This window comes from Apostichopus japonicus, chromosome 5, assembly GCF_037975245.1.
Source record: "Apostichopus japonicus isolate 1M-3 chromosome 5, ASM3797524v1, whole genome shotgun sequence".
NCBI lineage: Eukaryota > Metazoa > Echinodermata > Holothuroidea > Aspidochirotida > Stichopodidae > Apostichopus > Apostichopus japonicus.
In genome coordinates, this window is record NC_092565.1 from 24,086,833 (window position 1) to 24,110,951 (window position 24,119).

Below are 24,119 nucleotides of genomic sequence, written 5' to 3' on the forward strand. Positions count from 1 at the left end.
ATTTACTTTGGGTCCTCAACTAACAGGTCCCAAAGTGATGAAAAGTTATAAACTGCCATTCTACACATACAACTCAATATATAACAGTAAGAGTCAAAACTTAAATTAAATTTTGTTTCATATATTAGTCAGCAAAATTTTCATATACATTCTGATCAAATTATGGTTTGATCTGATTAATTCCCATACATGTTGACATTATTCTCCTATTGGTATAAAATGATGTAACCTCTCACAACAGGAATATTGATAGGAAAAACACAATGTTATATCTACGATGGAGTATAGTATAGTATAAAACATGGAATAAATAATAAGAAAAGGAGCATGAGATGTCAAAAAAGCTTGGCTCTCTTCACATTATTATGGGTATTATCAACAAAAACTTAACCACTAACAAAAATAGATCATGAGAAAAACTACAAAAGAAAATTGGAATTTTTACGAACATTGGTAAATCTATCGTGTGTGTAAAAATGGTGAAATCCTTTACAACACAAGCTTCATCAAATGGCTATACTTGTTTTTATCTTAGACTAAAATCCAACCTGCAGTAAATTTTCACACAAGGCAGTGAATCAATTCACTCAAGCCATGTATGTATGAAAGCAAACAAATGAACAAATAAAGGAAAAATAAATAAGTAGGAATTCCATAATGTAAAAAACTGTTATTCTCATGACAGAAATGAATTGTATATTGATTGCACAGAATTTGAAGAATAAATTAGCGATAAATATGTCAATTTGAGTATGAGGCATAGAAAAAATGACCTGTACAATAAAAAACAATATGAAAGGAAAAATATTAAAGTAGTACCATAGGAGTTGATTACTGAAGGCTGAAGAGAAATTATCAGCACACTTCATTATCAAAATTAATTGCACCTGCAGTGAAATTATGGGTGATGCCAACACAAAGCTTTACATGGTTGACTTAACCTCTTGTAAATATAAGTTTATGAAGTACAACAATAAACAGAAATGATATGTGTTGAAAGAAAATCTGTTTCCATATAATACAGCATGGTTATGTAGAAATATATTAAATACTTGAGTGTGTGATAACACTAACTGGGGCTTGACAGTACAATGTATTCATACTTCCCACAAGTCGGCAAGAAATCCATGTCATTCAAATGTCATGCATTTATCATGTGAAGTCTTTGCATGGCTAGCATATAGGTGTGATGGCAGTCATGTGCATTCCTCCCCACAAGTCAGAAAGATATTCTTGTCATTCAAATGTCATGCATTTATCATGTGAAGTCTTTGCATGGCTAGCATATAGGTGTGATGGCAGTCATGTGCATTCTTCCCCACAAGTCAGAAAGATATTCTTGTCATTCAAATGTCATATATTTATCTTGTGATATCTTTCGCAAGGCTAGTACATAGGTGTGACACTTTGTCTAAGGCATACATATTTGTACTTGCAAAATCTGTGTAAGAAACTCAGACCAAGTTTATCATTTCAAAAGTATGCAAAATAAAAGAAGAAAATTTTAATGACCAAGCAGAGATTAATGACCAAGCAGAAATTCCCCTCCCTGCCGCCCCTCCCTAACATATAATATAACGTTGATTACACATACAGCTGTATGTTGAATTTTTATAAAGATTTAAAGATTGAATTCAGTTCAGTGATTTTATAGTATTTTGTAGACTAAAGGAAGAATACTAGCAAACTGTAAGGATTGTCATGATTTTAGCTAATTCTCTCACATTTGTTATGGTAGTTATAAAGTTACAACAGTTCCATTGTTTCAATGGTTGATTATATCAAAAACAACCTACTGATTCCCAGAAACAAATACACACTTCAAAAATGCCATCAACCTTTCCAATTTTTCATGTAACTTAAAGAAAATTCTCTCAAAGAAATTTCAAAGCAAGAATAGAAATTTTCTGTGCCTTCTTTACATCTTCACAAATAGATATGCACTGACTATAGTCTCTCTTCCTCTTTCTAAGTCTCATGCAACTAAAATTCTTCACATTGTGTCCTAAAGTCTCATACTAGCGAAATGGACATCAATTAAACTAAAATATTACATGTTATTCAAATATTCATACAAGGTATAAAAATCAACTAAGCAAATGGTCAGGCCAGATATGCAAAAACAAAGACACATTACGCCTGCACAGTACATGATAGTACATCCCACACTGGTATGGAAATATAATCTCTCAGTGACTCATAAAGCTCTCCACTTTCTTAACCGCCTGCTCAAGATCTTGCGTCTTCTGTGCTAGTAATTTACTCACTAACCTCTGATGTGCCAGGGCTTCACTCTTGTCACTAAGCTGTTTAGAGTAAGAAGTTTAAATTTTTTTGTTAGTAAAAAAATACAAAATAAAACACAGACTTTCAAAACAAGAGGCATCTAATCATTTCCATTAACCAGAAATATTCCACTTCCAAAGTTGAAGAAAAAACTTACAAAAACACTCTGTGCCCAGATTTGGCACAGTAATTGGCATAGACCCAATGAAAACCTGTAAAATCATGGGTGTTTTGCAGTGATGAAATTGAAAATGGAATCTATAAACATCTTACCAAATCTTCATAAACGGTGGAGGAATCTGGAATAGGTTGGCAGACTTGAAGACCAACTGTTCTCTGTTTTTGATTGTTATGTTCCTGCTCCTCAAAAGATCTGGTTACCGGAAGATTAGATAGACCGTATTGCACTTGGACTGGATGGTGATGATGATGGGTAGGTACTGTGTGATTAATGTCAAAGAAAGTATACAATAACAGAACAATAGCATTAACATATTCTATTAGAAAACTCACTCAAACTATTTTCTTGAAGGAGAAGCAAGATAAACTAGCTAATAACTTTTGTCAATGAGATGCTTATGACACAAAGAGCTGAAGAAATTCTTGCTCTTTTTTTTGGAGTGCATATCAATTAACAGTCATGCATGTGGGGAACAATTTTGTCCAATATGTGATGTCACAGTACCAACAGTGGTTGAAATGGGTCACCTTGCTTTGAGGTCTAGCTTTTGATGTTTTAGTGTTCAAAAATAAACACAATATAAGTATCAGAATATGATACCATGAAAGTGTTAGCAAACAGTCTCAAAAATCAACCTATTGAAAGCCAAAGAAAAAAAAAAGTCACTGAAAACAAAACCAACATAACAAATTTCAGGCAAAACTGCGAGAAAGTAATTCCTAGACTTGATCAAGTTGGCACATGACTTAGAAACATGAAAGCTTTGATACATCCTAAATTTATAGAGTAGGTGTTTTCTGAACTGTGTGAGGAAGTTTTTAAAGACAATTAGAGCATCTCGATCAATCTTGATTAATGATGATGTATGAAAGAAATAAAGAACTTGCTTATTCTTGAAATATCTGGTATGATAAGGTACTATTAGGGAAGCATTGCTATGATTCTAATTATGTTTTTTTTTTCACCATTGTTGCACTTTTTCTTTTTCCAGAAATGTGACTGGGCCTTCCTCTCTTCTTCCTTGATTATTTTCTGACTGTCTGTCACATTTCTTAACATCATTGAATTGCACTGCAACTGCTCCTCGAAAGCTTTCCGGAAGGCATCCGAAACCAGGACTGATTCCACCAGCTTCTGTTTGAGACGGGCCATCTTATGTTGTTGAAAATGATGTAAAATAATATAAATATGTTACTTCACCAGGCAATGAAAACACTGAACATAAACACACTATACAGCATTCAAGATGCATTATGTCGTTACTAATACAAACAATGGTCAGCCTACTTCTGTTGAAAGAAAAAAGTGAAGAATTATCCAAATTGTTGTTGCTTTCTGCTAATCCATCACACATTGAAGACTTGAAAAGATTGATACCCTTGGAGGGGGGGGTCTATCAAAAGTGAATGCATTGAAATTGCCTCTGGCTGGGGGTACAATGACATCCAGAATTAAACTTGATTATAACAACCCCTATCTATTAAAATAAAATGTTTAATATTATACAGCATTTGTAGTCACTAATATTCTGTTGTGATTTTGACAATGTTTTAACTGAACATGTTTTACCTTGTTTTGTGGCAAAATTCAAGGGACTGAAGTGAAGATTTCTCTTTCACTTGATTCTATTCATTTGCCTGTGAATTCACAACTTACCCCCTCATTATTACAGATGAGCTAAACATTATTTGATACATCCATAAACTAACCAATTGCATTCCCAAGCAAAGAGGAAGATATTGGGATGGGTGGGTTACATAGTGTAATATGATTGTCTGAACAGTTTGAGGGTATTTCTGACCGTTGGAGCTGATTACTCAAACAAGGAATAATGTAAAGTACCTCATCTTTGAGGCAGCCTGTTTCTTTAGTAAGGATGGCGGCAATCCGGGCACACTTACAGGGTTCTGGATTATTCCCTCTGCACATACAGGCACCAAGAACAGCTAATTGCTGGAGAGAAAATGCAAATTCCATTATTCAAACAACTGAACAACAATTAAACGACATCATGCAAGAGGTACATATGGCCTAACTTAGCCATGCAATTAACCTAAAGATCACTCATAAGATGTAATTACATCTTGGTAAACTGTTATGGAAAAAAAATGAAAGGTAAAGTGGTACCCGTTGATTTCAATTATAAAAGATCAAAATGCAATTAAGAAAATGTCCTGTCACTGTGTAAAAATAACCGACAACATGCTTGCAACAGTGCATCCTTATATTTAAGTGTTCTCATTATATCTGATAGATATATTGGGCACAAATTTGTCATATGTAAACTAACCATTCATTAATTATTTATGAATCGTAGTAGAAGAGAGGAACAACCAGGGAGTTTTCTACTTTTGATTAAATTTGAATCAATGTTGTGCATAAAACCTCTATAGGTAAAGTCACTGCAAACCTGAATAGGTATCAAGCCACAACACAGGTTGCATACTGTACCAATGAAAATACACTCCACTACTTCAAGTCTCCATTATATACCCAACGCAGGGAGATAAATTAAATTAAAGACAGAGATTGATTAATCTACGTACTTCTGACAGAGTATGTTGGAGGTATGCCTGGTCGTTCTTTGTCGTCCAGTGCTGTTCGTATCGCAATCTCTCCTTGGCATCCATCCTTGCTAGTAGTTCATCTCGTTCTCTGATCAGAGCTAGTTAAAGTGAGTAAACAGTTAAATTTGACAAAACTGTCATTCTTGTAATTGCCTTTTGCTGGTATTATCACATTTCACAGATCTTGCTTTAGCACGAAATACTGAAAATACTACTGTTCCTCATACAATATTCCTCATACATATTTCCATAAAGTTTTAACAATTTGTTCCATTTTACATATCTTATTTGCTCTGCGGCACAAATATGACTACTGTGCAGTATCCATTGTACAAAATGAAACCACCACAGAGGTGTACTAGTGTTTTCTTTTCATTTTGTAGTTAGAGTATTTAAAGTGATTATGAAAGGAAGCTTTTGTAGCGCAATTATAATAAAAAACTAGTACTGTTATACATCTTTAAGTTTGATGGTTAAGTTTGCTTACCAACTTTATCAGCATGAAGTCTTCGAACTTCTTCTGTCCTAGCCTGAAGGGTTGACATCAGTACTGAGTTCTCCAAACTCACTCTAATAAGAAAGCATAGAAAATAAATGTACTGCTTGATGTATAAATTAAACTAAAATAGATACCAGGAAGACACTTCCAAATAAAGAACATTAACACACAGAAGAAACAGCTTTCAGAGGCAATGTATCAGGCATATACTACACTGTACATATGAGGACAGTGTAGAGATTCAATGTCATATATTGATAGACTGCATTTGGTGTTTTAACACTGAGAAAGAAATGAGTAACTTGTTTGAAACAAAAAAACATATTTTGCATGGATCTGTTTTCCCAAATGGCTACCCCTGCAGGGTTCATTGATGATACTGTTAAGAACTAATCATGTCCCCTTTTACATAGCCTTATAAACAGAGTTTGGGTTTAAGGATATTTTAAAATATTTCACCTGAGTGTCTTAGTATCTTCTATTAATTTGTCCACAGTACAATTATAAGTACTCAAATGTAATACAAACCGAGATTCTCTTTCATCTAACAGACAATCAGGCAATATGTTAATAGTGACGGTTTACTCAGGTATGCTAACAATGGCTCCCATTGTTTGGAGGTTAACCTCTGATGTTGTTATTAATGAAATAAAGGTAACTGTTAATAATAGTCTTCATTTTGGTATAATTGTTCAATGATTGGTCTAATGTTTAGGATTTCTGAACAAAACTTTTTTGGAAGATTCTACAAACATAACAAAAATTTTGTCTTATAATATTATTATAATATCAACTATTTTAATGAAAAGTTACCAAGTTGAAAGATTTTTTTACAAATTTTCTTTAGATCAAACTTTGCCTCTCCCACCCCAAAGAAGATAAAACATGAAATTCTTGCTGCTCACCGGTTAAACTTTTCACTCCAAGTTTCCTCTCTCTTCATCAAGGATGTTGATTTTACGTCCAGCGCAAACTGCAAAGTATTCACCTCCTATCAACAGAAACAGCCAAAATATGCAATATTTAATAAATGTTCTAACCTTTAAGCTCTCTTTCATATCCTTCTAAACGTGACTGAATTTGATATCTCTGATTCTTAAAAGATCACAACAATTTACCAAACCATTTCCACATCTTCCTAATTAAATTCTGAAGAATTATTGATCTGGAGCTTCTAGGGGAAGTAAAAACACCCCATTCAACAGACACAGAATTCAGTGTGGAACAGTGGTCAATGAAATTGTTTCAAAAACATTGGAAGAACACTTGCAAATGCAATTCCTCATAATAACTAATAATTAACCAATTCCATGAAAAACTTTTCCCATTGCCACTTCACAGCACTTCTTAAGAGTTTAATAAAGAAACTTTAGTGGGTTCCTGGTAGATATTGATTATCAAAGCTAGTGCAAACTCACTGCAAAAGATCAGTGAAACAACATCTCGTCCCTTGCTCTGGATAAATCCTGGTGATTTAGTTCTGTTCCAATGACACAAATTAGTTTCTCACAAGCTTTACTTCTCTCTTTCAAGGATGGAATGCTCCTTTAATCCTCCATAAACCGGACTATGACTATAAGAAAGGAATCTCCAATGATCTTCCCTCAACCACACTATGTCTTCAATGAGGGACTGCTCCAACAATCTTCCCTCAACCACACTATGTCTTGCTAGGATCACTTGCTCCAACGATCTTTCCTCAATCACACTACAGTATGTCTTCAAGGAGGGACAACTCCAACGATCTTCCCTCAACCACACTCTTCGTCATGAGGGACTACTCCAACGATCTTCCTTCAACAACACACTGTCTTGCTAGGATCACTTGTTCCAACGATCTTCCCTCAATCACACTATGTCTTGCTAGGATCACTTGCTCCAATGATCTTCCCTCAATCACACTATGTCTTGCTAGGATCACTTGCTCCAACGATCTTCCCTCAATCACACTATGTCTTGCGAGGATCACTTGCTCCAACGATCTTCCCTCATTCACTATGTCTTGCTAGGATCACTTGCTCCAACGATCTTCCCTCAATCACACTATGTCTTGCTAGGATCACTTGCTCCAACGATCTTCCCTCAATCACACTATGTCTTGCGAGGATCACTTGCTCCAACGATCTTCCCTCAACCACACTATGTCTTCAAGGAGGGACTGCTCCAACGATCTTCCCTCAACAACACTATGTCTTGCTAGGATCACTTGCTCCAATGATCTTCCCTCAATCACACTATGTCTTGCTAGGATCACTTGCTCCAACGATCTTCCCTCAACCACACTATCTCTTGCTAGGATCACTTGCTCCAACGATCTTCCCTCATTCACTATGTCTTGCTAGGATCACTTGCTCCAACGATCTTCCCTCAACCACATTATGTCTTGCTAGGATCACTTGCTCCAACAATCTTCCCTCAAACACACTTGTCTTAAAGGAGGGACTACTCCAACGATCTTCCTCAACCACACTATGTCTTGCTAGGATCACTTGCTCCAACGATCTTCCCTCAACCACATTATGTCTTGCTAGGATCACTTGCTCCAACGATCTTCCATCAACCACACTATCTCTTGCTAGGATCACTTGCTCTATACAACTTTCTAACATACTGCACACCTTTTATTGCTATTCACGTAGAACTGTCTGGTAGTTGTAAAATTTTGCAATTACTGAATTTTTACTGTTAATATACAATGAGTTTACCTTTTCCAAACCAGACTTCATCGCCTGAATTTTCTCTTCATTCTTCAGACATCTTGAATTAACCACAGAAGCCTGCAAGAGCACAAACACAAACCATGACTTTCACTTGTAATTTATAATCAAAAGTTCTATAAGCATGTTAAAACACAGGCATGTGATTGGACCCAGTCACAAGGGGGCAGATGGGGAAGACTTGTAACCTTCTTAAGAAGCAACAAAGTGAAAGTGGAGGGGGAGAGAAGAAGGAGAGAGGGGGTAATGAAGGAACTATCAGTCTCAGGGTTCATTTCAAACAAGGGTAATATTTTCTTCCCGTAGTCGTTATCAGTATCACTTTTAAATCGGATGAAATTATTATAAGAATATGTTCCTTCAATTTTAAGAAAATGTTCATCTACCTAACTAGAAATTTGACACATTCTATTTCTGTATTTATATGTGATTATCCATGACACCAACATACTTAAGATAGTTGACAAGGTTTCATACATTTCACACATCAAATCCACTTCAATTGGATTTTCCTGGTTCCATGAGATCATTGCCTTACTTCTTATCTCTCATATTACCAATTTACTCTCCAGTTGTATTCAATGCATATTCTTATAACTTGCTGATGATGATTCCTGTTGCCAGATACATGAGTCAATCAATACATAACAGCTTATAGACCAGATGATAAGCAAAGGAAATATGTAACAGCAAATGAGCCCACATAATCCCAGTTACCAGGATTATGGAGAAATTTATCACCAAAAAAGAGGAAGAACTGAATCAAATATTACAATTATGTATAAAAATGGAAATGTTTGTTAATGTTCCAACCATCATATAAAAACAAGAAGCTAATGAAAACTATTAATTTTGGCCAAAAGGTTTGGGAGAAATGCAGCATATATCTCAGGGTTGATTCTAAGTGCACTGATTTTCACTCAAACATTAAGAGTGCATGCTATGACATTCTATTAAGTTTTGTAGCTGCTGATTACATTTTTATTTCTAACATCAAGAATAAAAATCCCTTTTTTTACCCAAATTCCCTGCAGTCCCTTGTACCCCAACCATAACTAACAATAACAAAAGACACATATTTATCAGATCTTTCAAAAATGCTGATGAACATTGAAAAAGAAGGTAGGTTGGATTCGGGTGACCATAACTAGTTAAAGCATATGAAGAACCAGTATAACTATAAAATCTGTTAAATTAAAGAGGTATGCCCAGTCTATAGTTTACTGCCAGTGGCATATGCTCCTACACCTAAATAACAAAAATTCCTTGAATACAATGTTGACACATCTTATAAGCCGAAACTGGAAGGCTGCATCAATTTTACCAGTGTATATGGTCAATTTTAACAACATTTTAATAAAACAATAGACTGCAACTTTCACTCCAAGCTACCAACTCTCTACCAACATTTTGGAGGAGCCTACATAGCCCAAAATCTATGCCTATTAACATACGTTGGCGTTCCTGCGATTCATTGTATGGCAATAAAACAGACCAATTTTTTTTTATTCAACTCAATAGGTTTGCTTTAAAATCAATTTCCTTTGAATATCAATTATTTTCAAGATAATAACAGCTGCTGGTTACAACAACTCGCAGTTTGATGCACTGGATGTGTATTGTATGCAGAGCGCTTAACAAGTACATACTAGCACGGGTATAGTGCAACACTCAGGCACATTGTGTGATGTACATGAATTTAAATGTTAAATATGAACAATATTATTCGAATGCACATATGTAAAGTGTAATAGATATAGAAACGTTCCTATGCTAACAGTATTATGAGATTTAATTAAATCTCAAAAGATAAGAGCAGCTACAGAATGCACAGCATCGGTGAATCAATATAAATCAAGGGAGATTGGCTCTCCATCCCAACAGAGCCTATTGTGTGAAACTGCATAGCACAGAAGATTATGAAGTTCCTTGCCCCCCCCCCCCCCCCCGGCTGTAAGTGATGCTGTGCCTCATTCAGTGTCTGATTTTTGGCACAGTGCTTTAAACTTCACTGCTATCCTACAGAGTATGATGTTGGAACAGCCAGATGTATTCAGAACTTATAAACACAAAGATGATGAGTTGACAACAAAACCAAACAACAAAGATTGAGTGTATCCTTCACCAAATGGCAATAACCACATCTGCTGAGTATAGAGGAGTCAGTGGAGGTGCAAAAAATCATAATAATAATAATAATGAACACAGAAAAACTTCATTCTAGTCTGAAACTCCATCAGATTCTTCTGAGACTTGTTTTATTAACAGTGATGTGTGCACAGGATTTCACAGGTGGAAGTGACAAATTCCAAATCCCCCCCTCACCCCTGACTGATTTATGTAGGGGCATGACAGGTTTTTGGGTGTGCTGTGGGGTTGTTGAATACGACGACCATGTCCTCCCTATAATGACAATTAAGTTAAGGAGCCATGTGCAAAACTGGTTATTCATGCCAATGTTAGTTGATGGAGCTCGAAGCAGGCACCCATAGTGTAACATGCGGTCAGTCAGTTTTGCCGTGCTCTATAGTGATTTGTGATTTACCCATGTTACATGTGACTATTACTGTACCATAATCACTTACCTCAGTGAACTGGGTGGAAGTAAACAAGGACATTGCATCATTAACATGTATCTGTCCATTTTCCTTTACTAACAACACAAAAGAGTGACCAATTAAATTTAGGCATAATTAATATTAAACATAATAATAAACAACTCCATATCGTTTTTGTAAGGTCATGACAAAATTCAGTTTTCCAATTCAAGATATCTCATTTGTATTGAAATGCTTTAATGTTATCATGTGTATTGATTCTGTCAAATTTAAGGACATTCATATAAATGAAAGATTCATTGCCTGACACACCCATCGTGTCAATTTCAGTGTTACTGTAGCAGACTCAACAGCTTGGGTATAAATTTAGACAGTCGTAACCTGTAAAGAGTTTTCGTCTTTGCCATTCTTCACCTGACTGTCAACAAGAAGCCAGTCAGGATCAAGCTCTGACACACATGAAAAGAATATTTTTTAACTTAATTTTTGGGTATTAATTAACTTAATTAATTTACTAACTTGTCCCAGTCTAATCAAAATACTACTAACTGTAGTAAACATACGACAGAATTACAGGTGGAATGCATCTATGTGCACATCCAGCACCAAGTCTTCCTGTTTGGTAGGTAACCATAGCTACCAACGAAAGTTACATTTCTTACGCACTAAATGGACATGGGTATACTAGTTTCCAAGAAATCTTTGTGCAGAGTCTCAATTGCAGGTGGTAGATGAAATGTGGGAAGAAACATCAGTAGAAAAAATCAGCACAACCACACATGAGGGTGGGAATACAATCTTTCTTGTTTGAAAAGGAGAGAGAAATTGGTCAAATAATAAACAACTACAAATTGAAAACAACGTACAGGACATAAGATGGGGATTGGGGATGGAAATGAAATTATGTCATGTAAACATTACCTGATGTTGTAGGATCTTGATTGCTCTGAGCTTGCTCTCCAGATGGCTCTGGCAAACCTCTAGCTCATTCTGCAAGGTATCCACTTCCTGTCAAACCAAACCATAACCGACAGAAATGTATAAAGTGAATTTTTCATAAATTTGGCTAAAAGATTTGACTGCTTTACCATCTACTCTGTTTTCTTCCCATCACAAACACGATGAACAGAAATATATAGTATGAAACTCATCCTTCAAGAAATAGGAAAGTTCTAAACATATTTTCCATCTAGAATTTTACTGAATTTGGTGCCCTAATGAAATAATTACATATCTTCATGACAACAATTATCAAACAAAGATTGAGTCATTCCAAAACTACTTCTGTTGATAACACTTAAATTGTAGTAAATGATGCAGAACCCTATAATATTTATAAAAGGAAATCTAAATATGACATAGGAATGTATAAATGCTACCAAAGAACCCTAACTTCTTACACATGCACGTACATCTCTATTTTCAATTCCACTATATTGTTACGCCCTGGGTTGTTCGGGATGTGTGTACCCCGTATTTCGAACACGCCCAGGGCTACTAAGAATATGTTTTCCCGTTTTGTTTGAATAATTTACCCCGCGATTTGTTGTCCATTCATTCACCATTCCATTTACTTTTGTTTTATTATGCAGGTCTCTTTCGCTCTCCCCGTCGTCTGCCATCACCAGCATTCCAGGCATTCGCTCTTTTATTTACGCGAGTTGTTCTGTTTACCGTTTATCTATTTTACTTTCACTTGCTCTCTTTACCTTGTTTAATTAAGACGTTGTTTTTCTTATGTATTTTGTGTTGTGGACACTTAATTTATTTCGTTGAAGTTCGGGCAGAGAACTGGAGACCAGCGGTGAGCAGCACGGCAATTACAGTATAGTATTATTTTAAAGGCAAGGTTCATTTATTTTAGAGAGCGGGTCCGGGAGTGAGGGCTGACTACGGGGCGCCATTCCTTTTGTATTGTACAACTAATAATTTCCCGTCCTGGTTGGCTTCTTTGCATGTTATAGACTCCGGAGGTAGGGTCAAATTAGGGCTCTCCCCGGAGGTATTGCAGAAGTTAATCGGGGCGGGACCACATTAGGCAGTATTTGTTTAGTCTGCCGTTGGCGCCACGTGTCGGGTATTCACTCTCGTGATTCTTAAGAGCCGTGCTGCCCACGCCCTGGTATGTAGTGTATTTGTTATTTATTTAAACTGAATCTCTGCCCGCTGTTTGCTTTTATATTTATGTACGGCAGAAAGTCACTGCCTTATTTTTTTTAAGTGTATGTTTAAAGTTAATTAAGCTATTAAATTGTTGATTTGAGACCCAGTTCTCTTTAACTATATTCTTCTCTCTTTTTTGTGTTTTGGTTCAAGCCCTGCTAGCATAAGTCTTCGCCTCCCCCCTTCCCCTGCCCTGACATCAGGTGGCCTCCAGCTGCCTGATTTCCCACGCTACCGCTCCGCCGGGGTACAGGGGTGTTACAATATGTCCGCCAATTATTTTGAAGTAACATCTTAAAAAAATCTTACTTCTGTTGCCACCTTCAACTGATCGGTAAGCTTTGCTCTCTCAACAGTCAAATGACCGCAGGAATGCTTCATGTCCCCTGAAGAAAAAGATTTGCAGCCAAATATCACATGATTAGCACGTTTGTTTCAATGGACTATTACTTCTCAAATATAACAAAATTCTCAAATAAGTTTTAGCTGAATAAAACTGGATACTGATTACTGACATAACTCGAAATTATCTCTACATAGGCTAACCCTACAGGCTTTTGCACTGTTAACATTCCGCAAGAACTTATACATAAATGTATGCAATATCATAACTGACACATCAGATAAACACAATCGATTAGTCTCCCTTTGGAAGTTGAATTAATTGTGAAAAGTCATGATTTCAGCAAATAACCAAAAAGTAAGATGGAAACATTTCATGGCATGTGAATGACATTGACAGTGGCCTATGACCTAGGATCTCCTATGAGAACTGAGCTGTGACCCACCAAACCTTCACCACTCAGAATCAGATGCTAGGAATTCATGCAAACTAGCTTCGATTATGAATGTGATGTTAATCAGATAAACTAATCAATCTTTGCTGGCAAGCTTTGAAAACTGACTGTGAAAAATCATGTAAGTTGGGGGGGAGGGGAAGGGGGGGTTGAAAGGGAAATTCCCTTGCATACTTATGGCTACAGTTAACAAATCCAACAGACATTTTGTCCCTTTATTGGTAATTAATGCAACTCCAAAAGGAAAGGCAAAAATATTATTACCAACTATCTGACCAGCATCATGTGAAGTATTGCCAGGGAATGCTCTGCGACTAGCCTCATAAAGTCTACGATGTTGTCGCAAGGACGTGCCAAAGGGGACACCAGCATAGCTTGGAAATGAACGGACAGAATCATCAGGACCATCTGAGAGTCTTAATGAGCTATCCTCAGTTCCTTCTTGAAAACTGCAATAGTGACATGAAGAGACAGAACACTTTCTGGAAGGACTGAAGAACTCAGTGAATGAGGACTTCTGTTCTTCATCTGTGTCAAAAGAGATTGCTCCTGGTTTTAATCCTCTCCCCATTCCGAGATCACCACTCTTAAACACTGCTTGATCTTGGCTTCCTCTAGAATGGGATGATTCTCCATGATGACTTTTTAATGACATATTATTTATTATCCTGCAAAAACCAAAGAAATGTTAGTAAGTTATAAAATGGCCATTTTATAGTAAAAGCAACATTAGTACGCTTTATGATACATATTTATATATTTATGAGGGAAAGCATCCTCATGGCAATAAAATCCATATGAGCATATCAAAAGATTACATAGTTGATCTGCTGGTGTACATTAAAGCTTTGAACATGGGCAGTTGAATCCAGAAATTTCATACATGTATGGGATTTCCTACTTTCAGTTAGGTGTGTTATAGCACGCAAGTTATAGCTGATGTCAGATACTAGAATGGGCTCTTAGGAGTGTCAGGTAGGGCACAGAATACATACATCTTACCCTGGGGGTTGATTATAAGTTAGGATATAAAACAGAGCCAGCAAATTACGATTTAAGAGGATGAAACATAAATAATGATTATGAGATCATCTACTTTTGAGAACATTTCATATCTGACATAAGCCTGGGGAATCAATGATTGGTAAACTTCTTTTCATATCAATTCCCTAGCGCTCTTCCTTATGCAGCGGCGGAAAGTCACAACAGTTACTACCCACACCCCTCGTTGACTTACTGTTAGGCCATGTTTTTCTTCACTGATAACAGTTCTTTCCTCATTTCATTACACTTTGTCTAAAACATCTTTAGAAAGGTGGAATAAATCTCTTCATATATCTGTTGTTTTCTAGTTTCTATTTAGCATGGCACAATCGGACTTTGGGGGTAAAAAAATGTAGAAATACGAAACTTTAAAACCAAAAGTCACACGTAAAACACACATGGCAACATGTAGCGTCGTGTGGCTTTTGAAACTCCCATTTTTGAAATTTCAATTGTGCCACTATAACACTGGCCCTCCTCTTTGTCTAAATTGAATATGCATTACAAATGAATGACAGATTCTGTACATATAAAAATTATTGTGATTGGTTTAAGTTTTCAATCGGACCTAGAGGTAACAAATGAGAGTCTTCGTTAGAAAATATCGACCTTCTTGCCCATCCTGGAGAGACGCTATTGTAGACGCCCGCGTGGTAGCGCCTAGTATAGGGGACTGTAACTACGCACTGTTTAATCGTTTATGCTTAATTATATTAAATTTTGTTATTGTACCGTTTAGAACTCTAAATTAGTTTAAAAACACATTAATTGGTAGTTTTACCTACCCAAATTCCCATATACATTGAGAATGCAATAGTTTGCGTCACAGCAATATAAAAAAAAAACCCGCAACAGAATGGATCAGTCCAATCTTCCTGACCGTGTTGATCCACAGCGCTCACGTTTGGGAGCGATGAGTCACACTTTATCCTTCAAAGAGCTTATATTGCAGTACTTTTAAGTGTCGTTTTGGGGGGTGAAGGAATTGATATGGTAGTCTAACTGGAGCCAGTTATTAAACTTAAAGTACACCATTAAAATGTATGAATCAGAGTTACAGAGGACCAATCACTACTGAAAGTGATCACATACAAGCTTGCTACAGTAGCAAGAAAATAGAGATCCTTGTGTATTAGCCTTATTGAACATTTTAAAATAATTTATATTGTTCTGAAGGGCATATGCAGCTGTAGGGAAACTAGCAAGTACTATGACTTAAAAGGACTCAAAGACTGTATACATGCAAAGTTGATGTAATGTAAATGAGCTTAACAGATAGCATTGCATTGACTAGCCTTGGCCTACCAGTATCAGCAAGATATGTATTATGCTGTACTCATTGTCATTGTGCCAAATGAAAAGAAATTGAATCAAACAGTTCAGACTCAGTTCCGTAGTACTTAGGCCTATAGGCTAGTCCCAGAGACATATATGTGCTTGCATGGAGATGAATGAAACAAACATTACTTTATTAACCTACTGTCAATTTTAAATCTTTAAATGTTTCACCTTGGCTTCCGCCATAGAAAATGTGCTCTTTCCGCCATAGAAAAAGTGCCATTTCACTATGCTACCCCGATGGCGGTAAAGCACTTTTGTATGGTGGAAAGAGCACAATTATTGTAGGTTCACTGTAGGCCTATATGCACTGTATATTGCTTCGCTTCACACTACTTATAGGCCCACAAAATCGGTCATTTAAATTGAAAATAATAAACAATCAACCTAAATTATTCTGATTTATTCAACCAACTGTAACTCATATATTTGAAGACAGTGTATGGACTCAAGATAAAGAACTTATCATTAAACTATTCAATCAACACGTACATTAAAGACTATGTATCTATTCCCCATATCTTGCTAATCTTAACTAAAATTCAGTCTATCCATCGAACCGTCACATTTGAAGGCGGTGTACCTATCCTTCTACGTGAATGAAAGAAAGTTTCACCGATACATTCCTGTTATATCCATTTCTAAAATGTTCCTTTCCGCAATAGGTATGGCGGTACGTACCTATGGCAGAAAGGCACTGGAACCTTAGGCTAGTACTTAGGATTACATAGGCTTAGCTATACTTAGTATTAGGATTCTTACAAGTTACATAGGATTACATAGGCTTACAATAACAGCTAGGCTTGTTAAACTGTAGAGAGGTAGTTAATAAATAGCATGACAGTCACGGTGCTGTGGCGGAGCTAGGGGTATTGGTCGGGGTGGGGGGCAAGGATGGTATAGGGGCGCTTTCGACACTATCTAAGCGTACAGAAAATTTTTGAGTAAAGATACTCCCTACATCGCAGGAAATGACCCTCTCCGGGCCTTGCTAATTTGCAGATAAATGAAGAATAAATAGGTGTCATCGCCATTTTGTCAGGAAATTACACAAACAGAATATGACAAATGTAAATAGGTAGATGAGAGCGCAATAAAAAGTCAATAATCGCGAATAAGTGAAAAGTAGTAAAAAGCTGAAAAGGGCGCCAGCAGTCCATTTGAGTCCGTCAGGGGGGCATCCGCCCCCCCCCCCTGACTGTATGGGCGCTCCGCCACTGTGACAGTGCCTTTCCAATATACCCTACAAACTGAAGCCTGGGTTAGCGCATAGCAGGCCTACACACGATTTGATCAGGGAGTCGTTATAATTCCCTGATCTGATCGTCATTCATACTCATATTCATAACAATATATTGTTCTTAGCCTAACATTAATTGGCTGCAGAATTTACCAAATATATAATTTTTCCGAAGAAATATCTTGGTAGCTGTCATTAAACGTCAAAGTGATCGGGTGAATCAAAATCCACTTGTTATGTTTGTTTGATGCCTTTCTCTATGACTTTATGATTTTTTATAATTGTATACACAGGCCTACGTAACGTAAGTGGTAGATCTCACGAGTGTTGCAGACTGCACTTTTGCACTCAGAAGTAGACAATAACGCAGATGTATTTTACACGTTCCGCGTTCAATGGTACAATCGGCGGAAAATTTAATTTGGAGTTTGGACGTTAGGAAATTAGTGAGAAAAAGATTTGGTCATTTTGATCAATAAATGGTAAAGAAATGTCCTACTGTAATCTCTTTGCATATTTTATTTTAAATTGTGTATTCATCGACAGGATACAGCCTTCGTCATAATTTAAGTTAAGGTTATACCTGAAGCCTGGAAATGTTAGGCTAGCGTACTGAACCTAGGCCTATGGGCATAGGCCTACTGTATGATACTACAGTAAACTAGGCCTAGGCTAAGTCAGAGTTCTCAGACCTAGTTAGGCCTGGTTTTACTAAAAGTACTAGGCTGCATAGGCTAGATCCATTCCTAATCCTATGCAAACATCCTGGGAAATTTAGAAATTGAACATTTCTTAACACGGTGACAGAAATGTCAATGATTGCTGCATACTAGGCTAGGCCTTAGTTACTCCATTTTGTCACTTCACTCTGGCCTAGCTTTATGCATAGGCTAACATACATTAGACCTAATTTAATTATTGGCAGTTGGTGTCAATAAATGTTTGGCTTATTCTTGGACTTAAGATACACTATTCAGTGTGTAGGCATGGGCCTAAGTCAATGTAATTATTATTTAGCCTAGTAGGCTAATAAATACCAATAAATTGATCAGAATTTCATGCTATTCCAATCTTTCCGAAATATTTATTTTTCTTGTAGCAATTGAGAGTATTAACAGACGCCTGAAAGAGAATAAAGATGCCGTCAGGAAAACCTTTAAAAACAGTCAGTGAAACATTTGAGGAATGTCAAAAAGGTATCCACAGCCATGACAAACTTGTCTCTGGTCTCCGGAAAACTTATGAAAAGGTTTGATTCTTTGTTCTATCAGGCTGAGAAACTAACTGTAGATAGGAAATGTTGTAGATGCAGTATATATTAACTGGGTCAATAGCCTGGATGCACCTGTTGTCAACCTAATTTATCATTTTTTCTTCACGGGAATTAGTTGACTGTAAGCTAAGCATTAAGAAAGAAAAAAAGTACTAAGGAAAGAATAAAACTAAGAGTGTACATGCAGCAGGTTGTAAATCAATCTGTAATACTGCAGGTTGGAGACTATATAACAACATTTTTAATCCTTCAAAATTCCTTCCATGGGTGGAATGAAGCTGATTAAGCAATATATTTTTTACAAAAGTTCTGTTTTCTTAAAGAGATATTTTGATGACTCACATTGTGACACTCATAGGAATGACAAAATATTCCCGTTTCCACATTCAAGTTGAGACTTAAACACCCTCTCAGTGATTTTTCTTTCACAAACAGTACAGTACATTACATGGTAGTTTGAAGGATGCATTCTTTATTCAGATTTATGTTTCATTATAAAATGTTATTTGATTTGCACCATTCCTTAATCCTTTGTCAGATTTGGACTTGGATTGTGATTAGACTATGTTTACTTTCTTCTTATATGGCTGTTATTATAAGTAACTCTTATTCTTAAGTCTTTTGCCTAAATTGCCTATACCAACCATACCTGCAAATATCCTTGTCACAAGTGACACATAGTGACCCTTTCTAGAAAGTAACGCTCAATTGATAATCAAGAAACCTCGCAAACACTCTGCTTTTAATTCTCATGGATTTATTAGCAAGAGATATTTCAATGATTATTGGAAAAAGAAAATATAAAAGAAATGCATATATGAAAATAACTACACCCCCTTGGATACTTATCCAGTGAATCCTACCCCCTTTATGCTAACTGACACTGCTATAGTACGCTTTATGACAGACTTCAGAAGATCACCGCCCACAAGGTAGCCGCTATAGGCGGAGTCAAACCATTCAGCTTTTGGCAAGTGTCAAAGGTAGGATACCTGTATCCGGCGTCTTAAAAGTGTGGACCAGACCACATCTATTGGCACAGAAGAATACCCCCGTGACCCCAGGCAGTTAGTTTTGGAGTCACCAAATATAAAACCCTGTAGACAAACAGAGGAACAAAACCATTCCTAATATTTGTTTTAAACATACGGTCAATTTCCGGAAGCAAAACTACGATTGATTTATCGCAACTTATAAGGGACATTTTAACTCTCACTCCTTACGAGACACATTAACGTAAACATGATACAGCATTTCCTTCGCTTTCTAAAGATAATCTTACAAATTTTTCAGAATAAATTCTTTACGCGACAAATTAAAGATCTGCCCTTGTTCCTCAAACATTTAAGGCTCTTATATATATTTAGTTTACTCTTTCCTTTTCTTTACAGGGAGTCCTCTACTTTGTTAAGCCATCTGAAGGTTTTTTAGAGGATTTCCTATCACATAATATATATTCACGTGATACAACAAATAAATCAATCATTCAAATATAAATTCCATCCAATCATCCAATCAATAATAAACCAATTATGCGACAAAATGAAACTAACTCTCATTACATGTATTAGTCTCAGCATTTCTACTAGTTATTCGACCACTTTTAAGAATTTTGTTTCAATTCAAGCACTTTGGATCATACAGTTTACTTACAAATAAATTTACGAAATGATGACACTCTCTCATTTAATGTGGTCCTAGAATATACCAATTTTACATTAATACTAGAATCTAATATGACGTAACGGCTCTTACAATTTGTAAGCCCAGGTATTCCGATATATCTCGGTGAAACATACCAACAATAAGGAGCAGAGAAACCTGGAATTTAGTTACTCGTTATATGCGATACAGGTGCTCCAATGCACACAGTGAAGCATATCAACACCAGGAATTTTGCATCCACTTACGTGACAATCCTGCCAAAGTTTCTTCTGCGGATCAATGATATCATACATCATAAAAAAACATAGACATTCAATCTCATTTGCCATGTGAATGTCTTCCATTCTGCTGTTGCCAAGCAAATTTCTCAGTCTTTCAACCTCAATAAAAAAATTACAAAATTGCAAGTGGAATTTTGATTTTCTTTTAGTAAAGTTAAAATTTAGAGTAATTCTGTGAGACAATAATTATCATTGACCAGTAGAATATATTCCTATAAAATTATTCAATCACAGTTTATACTGGTTCTACAGAATCTTTGGAATATTTTATTTATAACTTATCAACAGTACATAGGGTCTACAGTACAATGTAAACACTACCTCTCCTTGGTTTACCCGTCAGTCAAAATTTATTACCCTCCTTGAACCTAGGACCAATGGGGTTACTTATGTCAACCGTGCTTTTTCAGTTTCTGGTCCCAAATTGTGGAATTCCCTCCCAAACCATTTAAAATGTATACCTAAGAAATCACTTTTGACATCTAAACTAAAAACCTACCTCTATGCTAAACATTTTTCAATTTGATTTGTCATTATATTTCATTGTTGCATAATTATTTTTGCTTTTCTTTCTATTCATATCTATATGTATGGCGCTTTTGACAACTATTTTGCTTATAATTAGCGCATTATAAATCTTAGTTATTATTATTATTATTTAATACAACTTCATATTAATGAACAGATATTGCATTACGTTGCACTTCAGGGCAAACAAGAATGAATTTCTACTTAAACTCTATACAGTTCCCCTCAAAGGATGAATTCAAGGAGGAGTTTGTAAATCATCTGAAGTTTTCCATGGTCATCTTTCGACGAGAGGCTGCGGTGGAGAGAACTTTGGACTTTGCAGCAAAGTTCATCACGTCCTTTGCTGCTGATATCGAGAGCGATTCGGATAGAGAAGGCAAAACGACTACATCAGGAGAAGAACAGAACTTTATGCTATTCATGTTTGATTTCCTTTTATTGGTAAGTTTGTTTTTTCATTTGTAATAATGCTTGGTTAGAATAGCCAGGTAAAGAAATAAGACCCTTCCAGATTGTGTATTTGAATCACAAAACAACTGTACTTCCAAGTTTAAGGGGTATCTATGAACAGTATATGAGACATGTATCTGTAAATAAGACTCTTTGTGTGTGTTATTTGTACAGTAGTCAAATAGGTGATATAAAAGACTAACTGGTTATTTGAGACATTAAGGTACTGTTGGAGCAGAATTTCAACAAGTGTAAGAGAAAACAAAACTTCCAGAAAGATGCCAAATTTAGATCTTGCTATCCAGCAACTTTAAAATTGGGGTTGAAATATTATGTAATTCTACGGAAGAAATAGAAATTCTTTTTCATTCTTTAGATTGATCTTACTATTTTCAATTGTAGATATGTATCATTTTGGGTTATTTATTTAAATTCCTGTTTGTCAGTCTCACAACGCCAACGATCGTGCTGTAAGATTCCGGGTATGTCAAATGTTGAACAAGCTGCTGAACAGTCTTGGAGAAGATGCCCAGATTGATGATGAACTCTACAACCGGATTTACCAGAGCATGCTGCAGCGGCTCAAGGATAAGTGTCCGATGGTACGGATCCAAGCGGTAACAGCGCTGGCCAGATTGCAAGACCCTGAAGATGCTGAATGTCCTGTCATTACAGGTTTAGTACTATGTCATATCAACATTCAGTTGACATTTGTTGAAAGGGATCCCCCCCCCAAAAAAAAATAATAAAGATAGAGACTATGCAAAGAAGTAAATATGAAGAAACCATTTTTTCCCTCATATTTCTAAAACGACATCAGTCAGAGAATGCATCTGTCATATTTATATTGCTATTGATTTCATAGTATACGTTGTTTATCTTGCCACATTGTTACAGTAAAATTAGAAAATATTTATCATAATTTTTCCAGAATTTTGACAGCATTTTCTTCTCTTTATCTTACTTTCCCCATTTTGCATTTATTTAGCTTATATGTACTTGCTTAATCACGATCCTCATTTTGAAGTCAGGAGAATGATTTTGTCATGTATCGCACCATCAAGGAAAACTCTTCCTGCCCTTTTGGAAAGAACCAGAGATGTTAAGGAAGGAGTTCGGAAATTAGCCTACACGGTTAGTAAAGATATATCAAAATTCACAAATCATAAAAATATTTGTTTTTTTTTGTGAGTCAGGAATTGCTTTGCAGTATTACAAACTGCATGATTGTTTTGGAAATTGGGATTTCAATATATGGACGGAAAGTGTTGTTGAAACTTGTGTAAGCCCCATGGAAGTACACCCTATACGGTTTTCACATTCCTCAGTCTGGGATAACAATAAGTGTCTCTAGCTTAGTTATTTAGTATTGTGTAGTTAGAAAGCACCTTACCTGTAGTTTGGTATCAGCTGACTTCTGTACATTTACATTATCACAGCCTATAATTCCTTCAGAAGACAATTTGTTAGTATACTGGACGTAGAGTAATAAATGTACCAATGTATGTCTGCAGACGAATTTACCATCATTAACCAGACTTATATTGAGGGACAATGTAGGAGTTGCCGTATATCATTGGTAATTGGGTGAATTAATGAATGTCTTTAGACATATTTACCATTATTAACCAGACTAATATTGAGGGGGAATGTAGGAGTTGCCATTATACCATTGGTAGTCAGGGGAATTAATGATTACAAAAATTAATTTTATGCAAAAGAGGCTTAAAGGCTTAAAGGTTTTTCCGGGTTCATTGACTGTCGTCTAGTCTTGTGATCATATTGAAGCTGGTTTATAATGATCAATCTATGTTTCACAGTATATTTGTGAGTAGCAGCTAGTAAACTTTCTTGGTGGTATGTTGGTAAGTCTTTGTGAATAGCGGTAAACTGTCTTTGTTACAAAAAATCTTTGTGTACAGAATCTTCTTGTAGTACAGAGAAATTTGAGAATTTCAAAATTAACTCTCCTAGGAGAAGTGCTATACAATTTTTACATTTATAAGACTCATTGTCTTTTAAATGATAAAGCCTTGCTGTTGATGCCTTCAGGGGAATTCTTTAATTAACTTTATGAATTTCTGTAATTGATTTTATCAGGTCCTGTCTGAGAAGGTGTCAATAAAATCACTGACAATTGAACAGCGTGTTAAGCTTCTCCAAGATGGATTGCAAGATCGTTCAGGTAAATTGCTAACATCAAAGTCAACATATTTATGGAATGTTTCCTTGCTACGTTAACACTTTGATGAAAATTTGTTAAACCATGAATATCATCAGAAGGGAAAATTTGGATCTGGAATTAATTCACCCCCCTGGGAAGAGAGAGGAAGGATTCTCTCTGTCAGAATAAAGTTGTCTTGGTAACATGAATAATACTAATTGATAAGGACTGCTCACAGTCCGAAGTATTGTAACTTGCAATCTTCCCTATCTCTGCATTGGTAAGCCTGTATATCATATTTCACCCCCCTGGGAAGAGAGAGGAAGGATTCTCTCTGTCAGAATAAAGTTGTCTTGGTAACATGA

General features: G+C 36.1%; 2 protein-coding genes across 2 annotated transcripts in view; one reads left to right on the forward strand and one right to left on the reverse strand.

The window, feature by feature from the left end:
• Positions 1-100: 100 nt before the first annotated feature.
• LOC139968139 (coiled-coil domain-containing protein 125-like) lies at positions 101-17,697 on the reverse strand. Its single transcript, XM_071972524.1, has 12 exons — positions 17,544-17,697; positions 14,033-14,436; positions 13,281-13,357; positions 11,730-11,816; positions 8,239-8,310; positions 6,439-6,524; positions 5,522-5,604; positions 5,014-5,132; positions 4,310-4,420; positions 3,433-3,619; positions 2,560-2,726; positions 101-2,306 (listed from the first exon to the last, which is right to left on the reverse strand). The coding sequence occupies exons 2-12, from the start codon at positions 14,421-14,423 to the stop codon at positions 2,190-2,192; spliced, it is 1,497 nt and encodes a 498-aa protein (XP_071828625.1). The 5' UTR covers positions 14,424-14,436; positions 17,544-17,697; the 3' UTR covers positions 101-2,189.
• A 28-nt stretch (positions 17,698-17,725) lies between these two features.
• LOC139968137 (condensin complex subunit 3-like) overlaps positions 17,726-24,119 on the forward strand; it is a 30,034-nt gene continuing 23,640 nt past the window's right edge. The window contains exons 1-6 of the mRNA XM_071972520.1: positions 17,726-17,872; positions 18,490-18,639; positions 21,357-21,581; positions 22,037-22,265; positions 22,579-22,724; positions 23,691-23,775. Coding sequence (XP_071828621.1) covers positions 18,529-18,639; positions 21,357-21,581; positions 22,037-22,265; positions 22,579-22,724; positions 23,691-23,775 — 796 coding nt within the window. The 5' untranslated portion in view covers positions 17,726-17,872; positions 18,490-18,528. The remainder of the gene's footprint in view (positions 17,873-18,489; positions 18,640-21,356; positions 21,582-22,036; positions 22,266-22,578; positions 22,725-23,690; positions 23,776-24,119) is intronic.

Coding starts and splice junctions, on each gene's coding strand:
- LOC139968139 (XM_071972524.1), bottom strand. CDS start 14,423: ATGTCATTAAAAAGTCATCATGGAGAATCATCCCATTCTAGAGGAAGC. Junction 13,358..14,032: donor TGATGCTGGTCAGATAGTTG/GTAATAATATTT, acceptor CTTTTTCTTCAG/GGGACATGAAGCATTCCTGC. Junction 2,307..2,559: donor CCACCGTTTATGAAGATTTG/GTAAGATGTTTA, acceptor TACTCTAAACAG/CTTAGTGACAAGAGTGAAGC.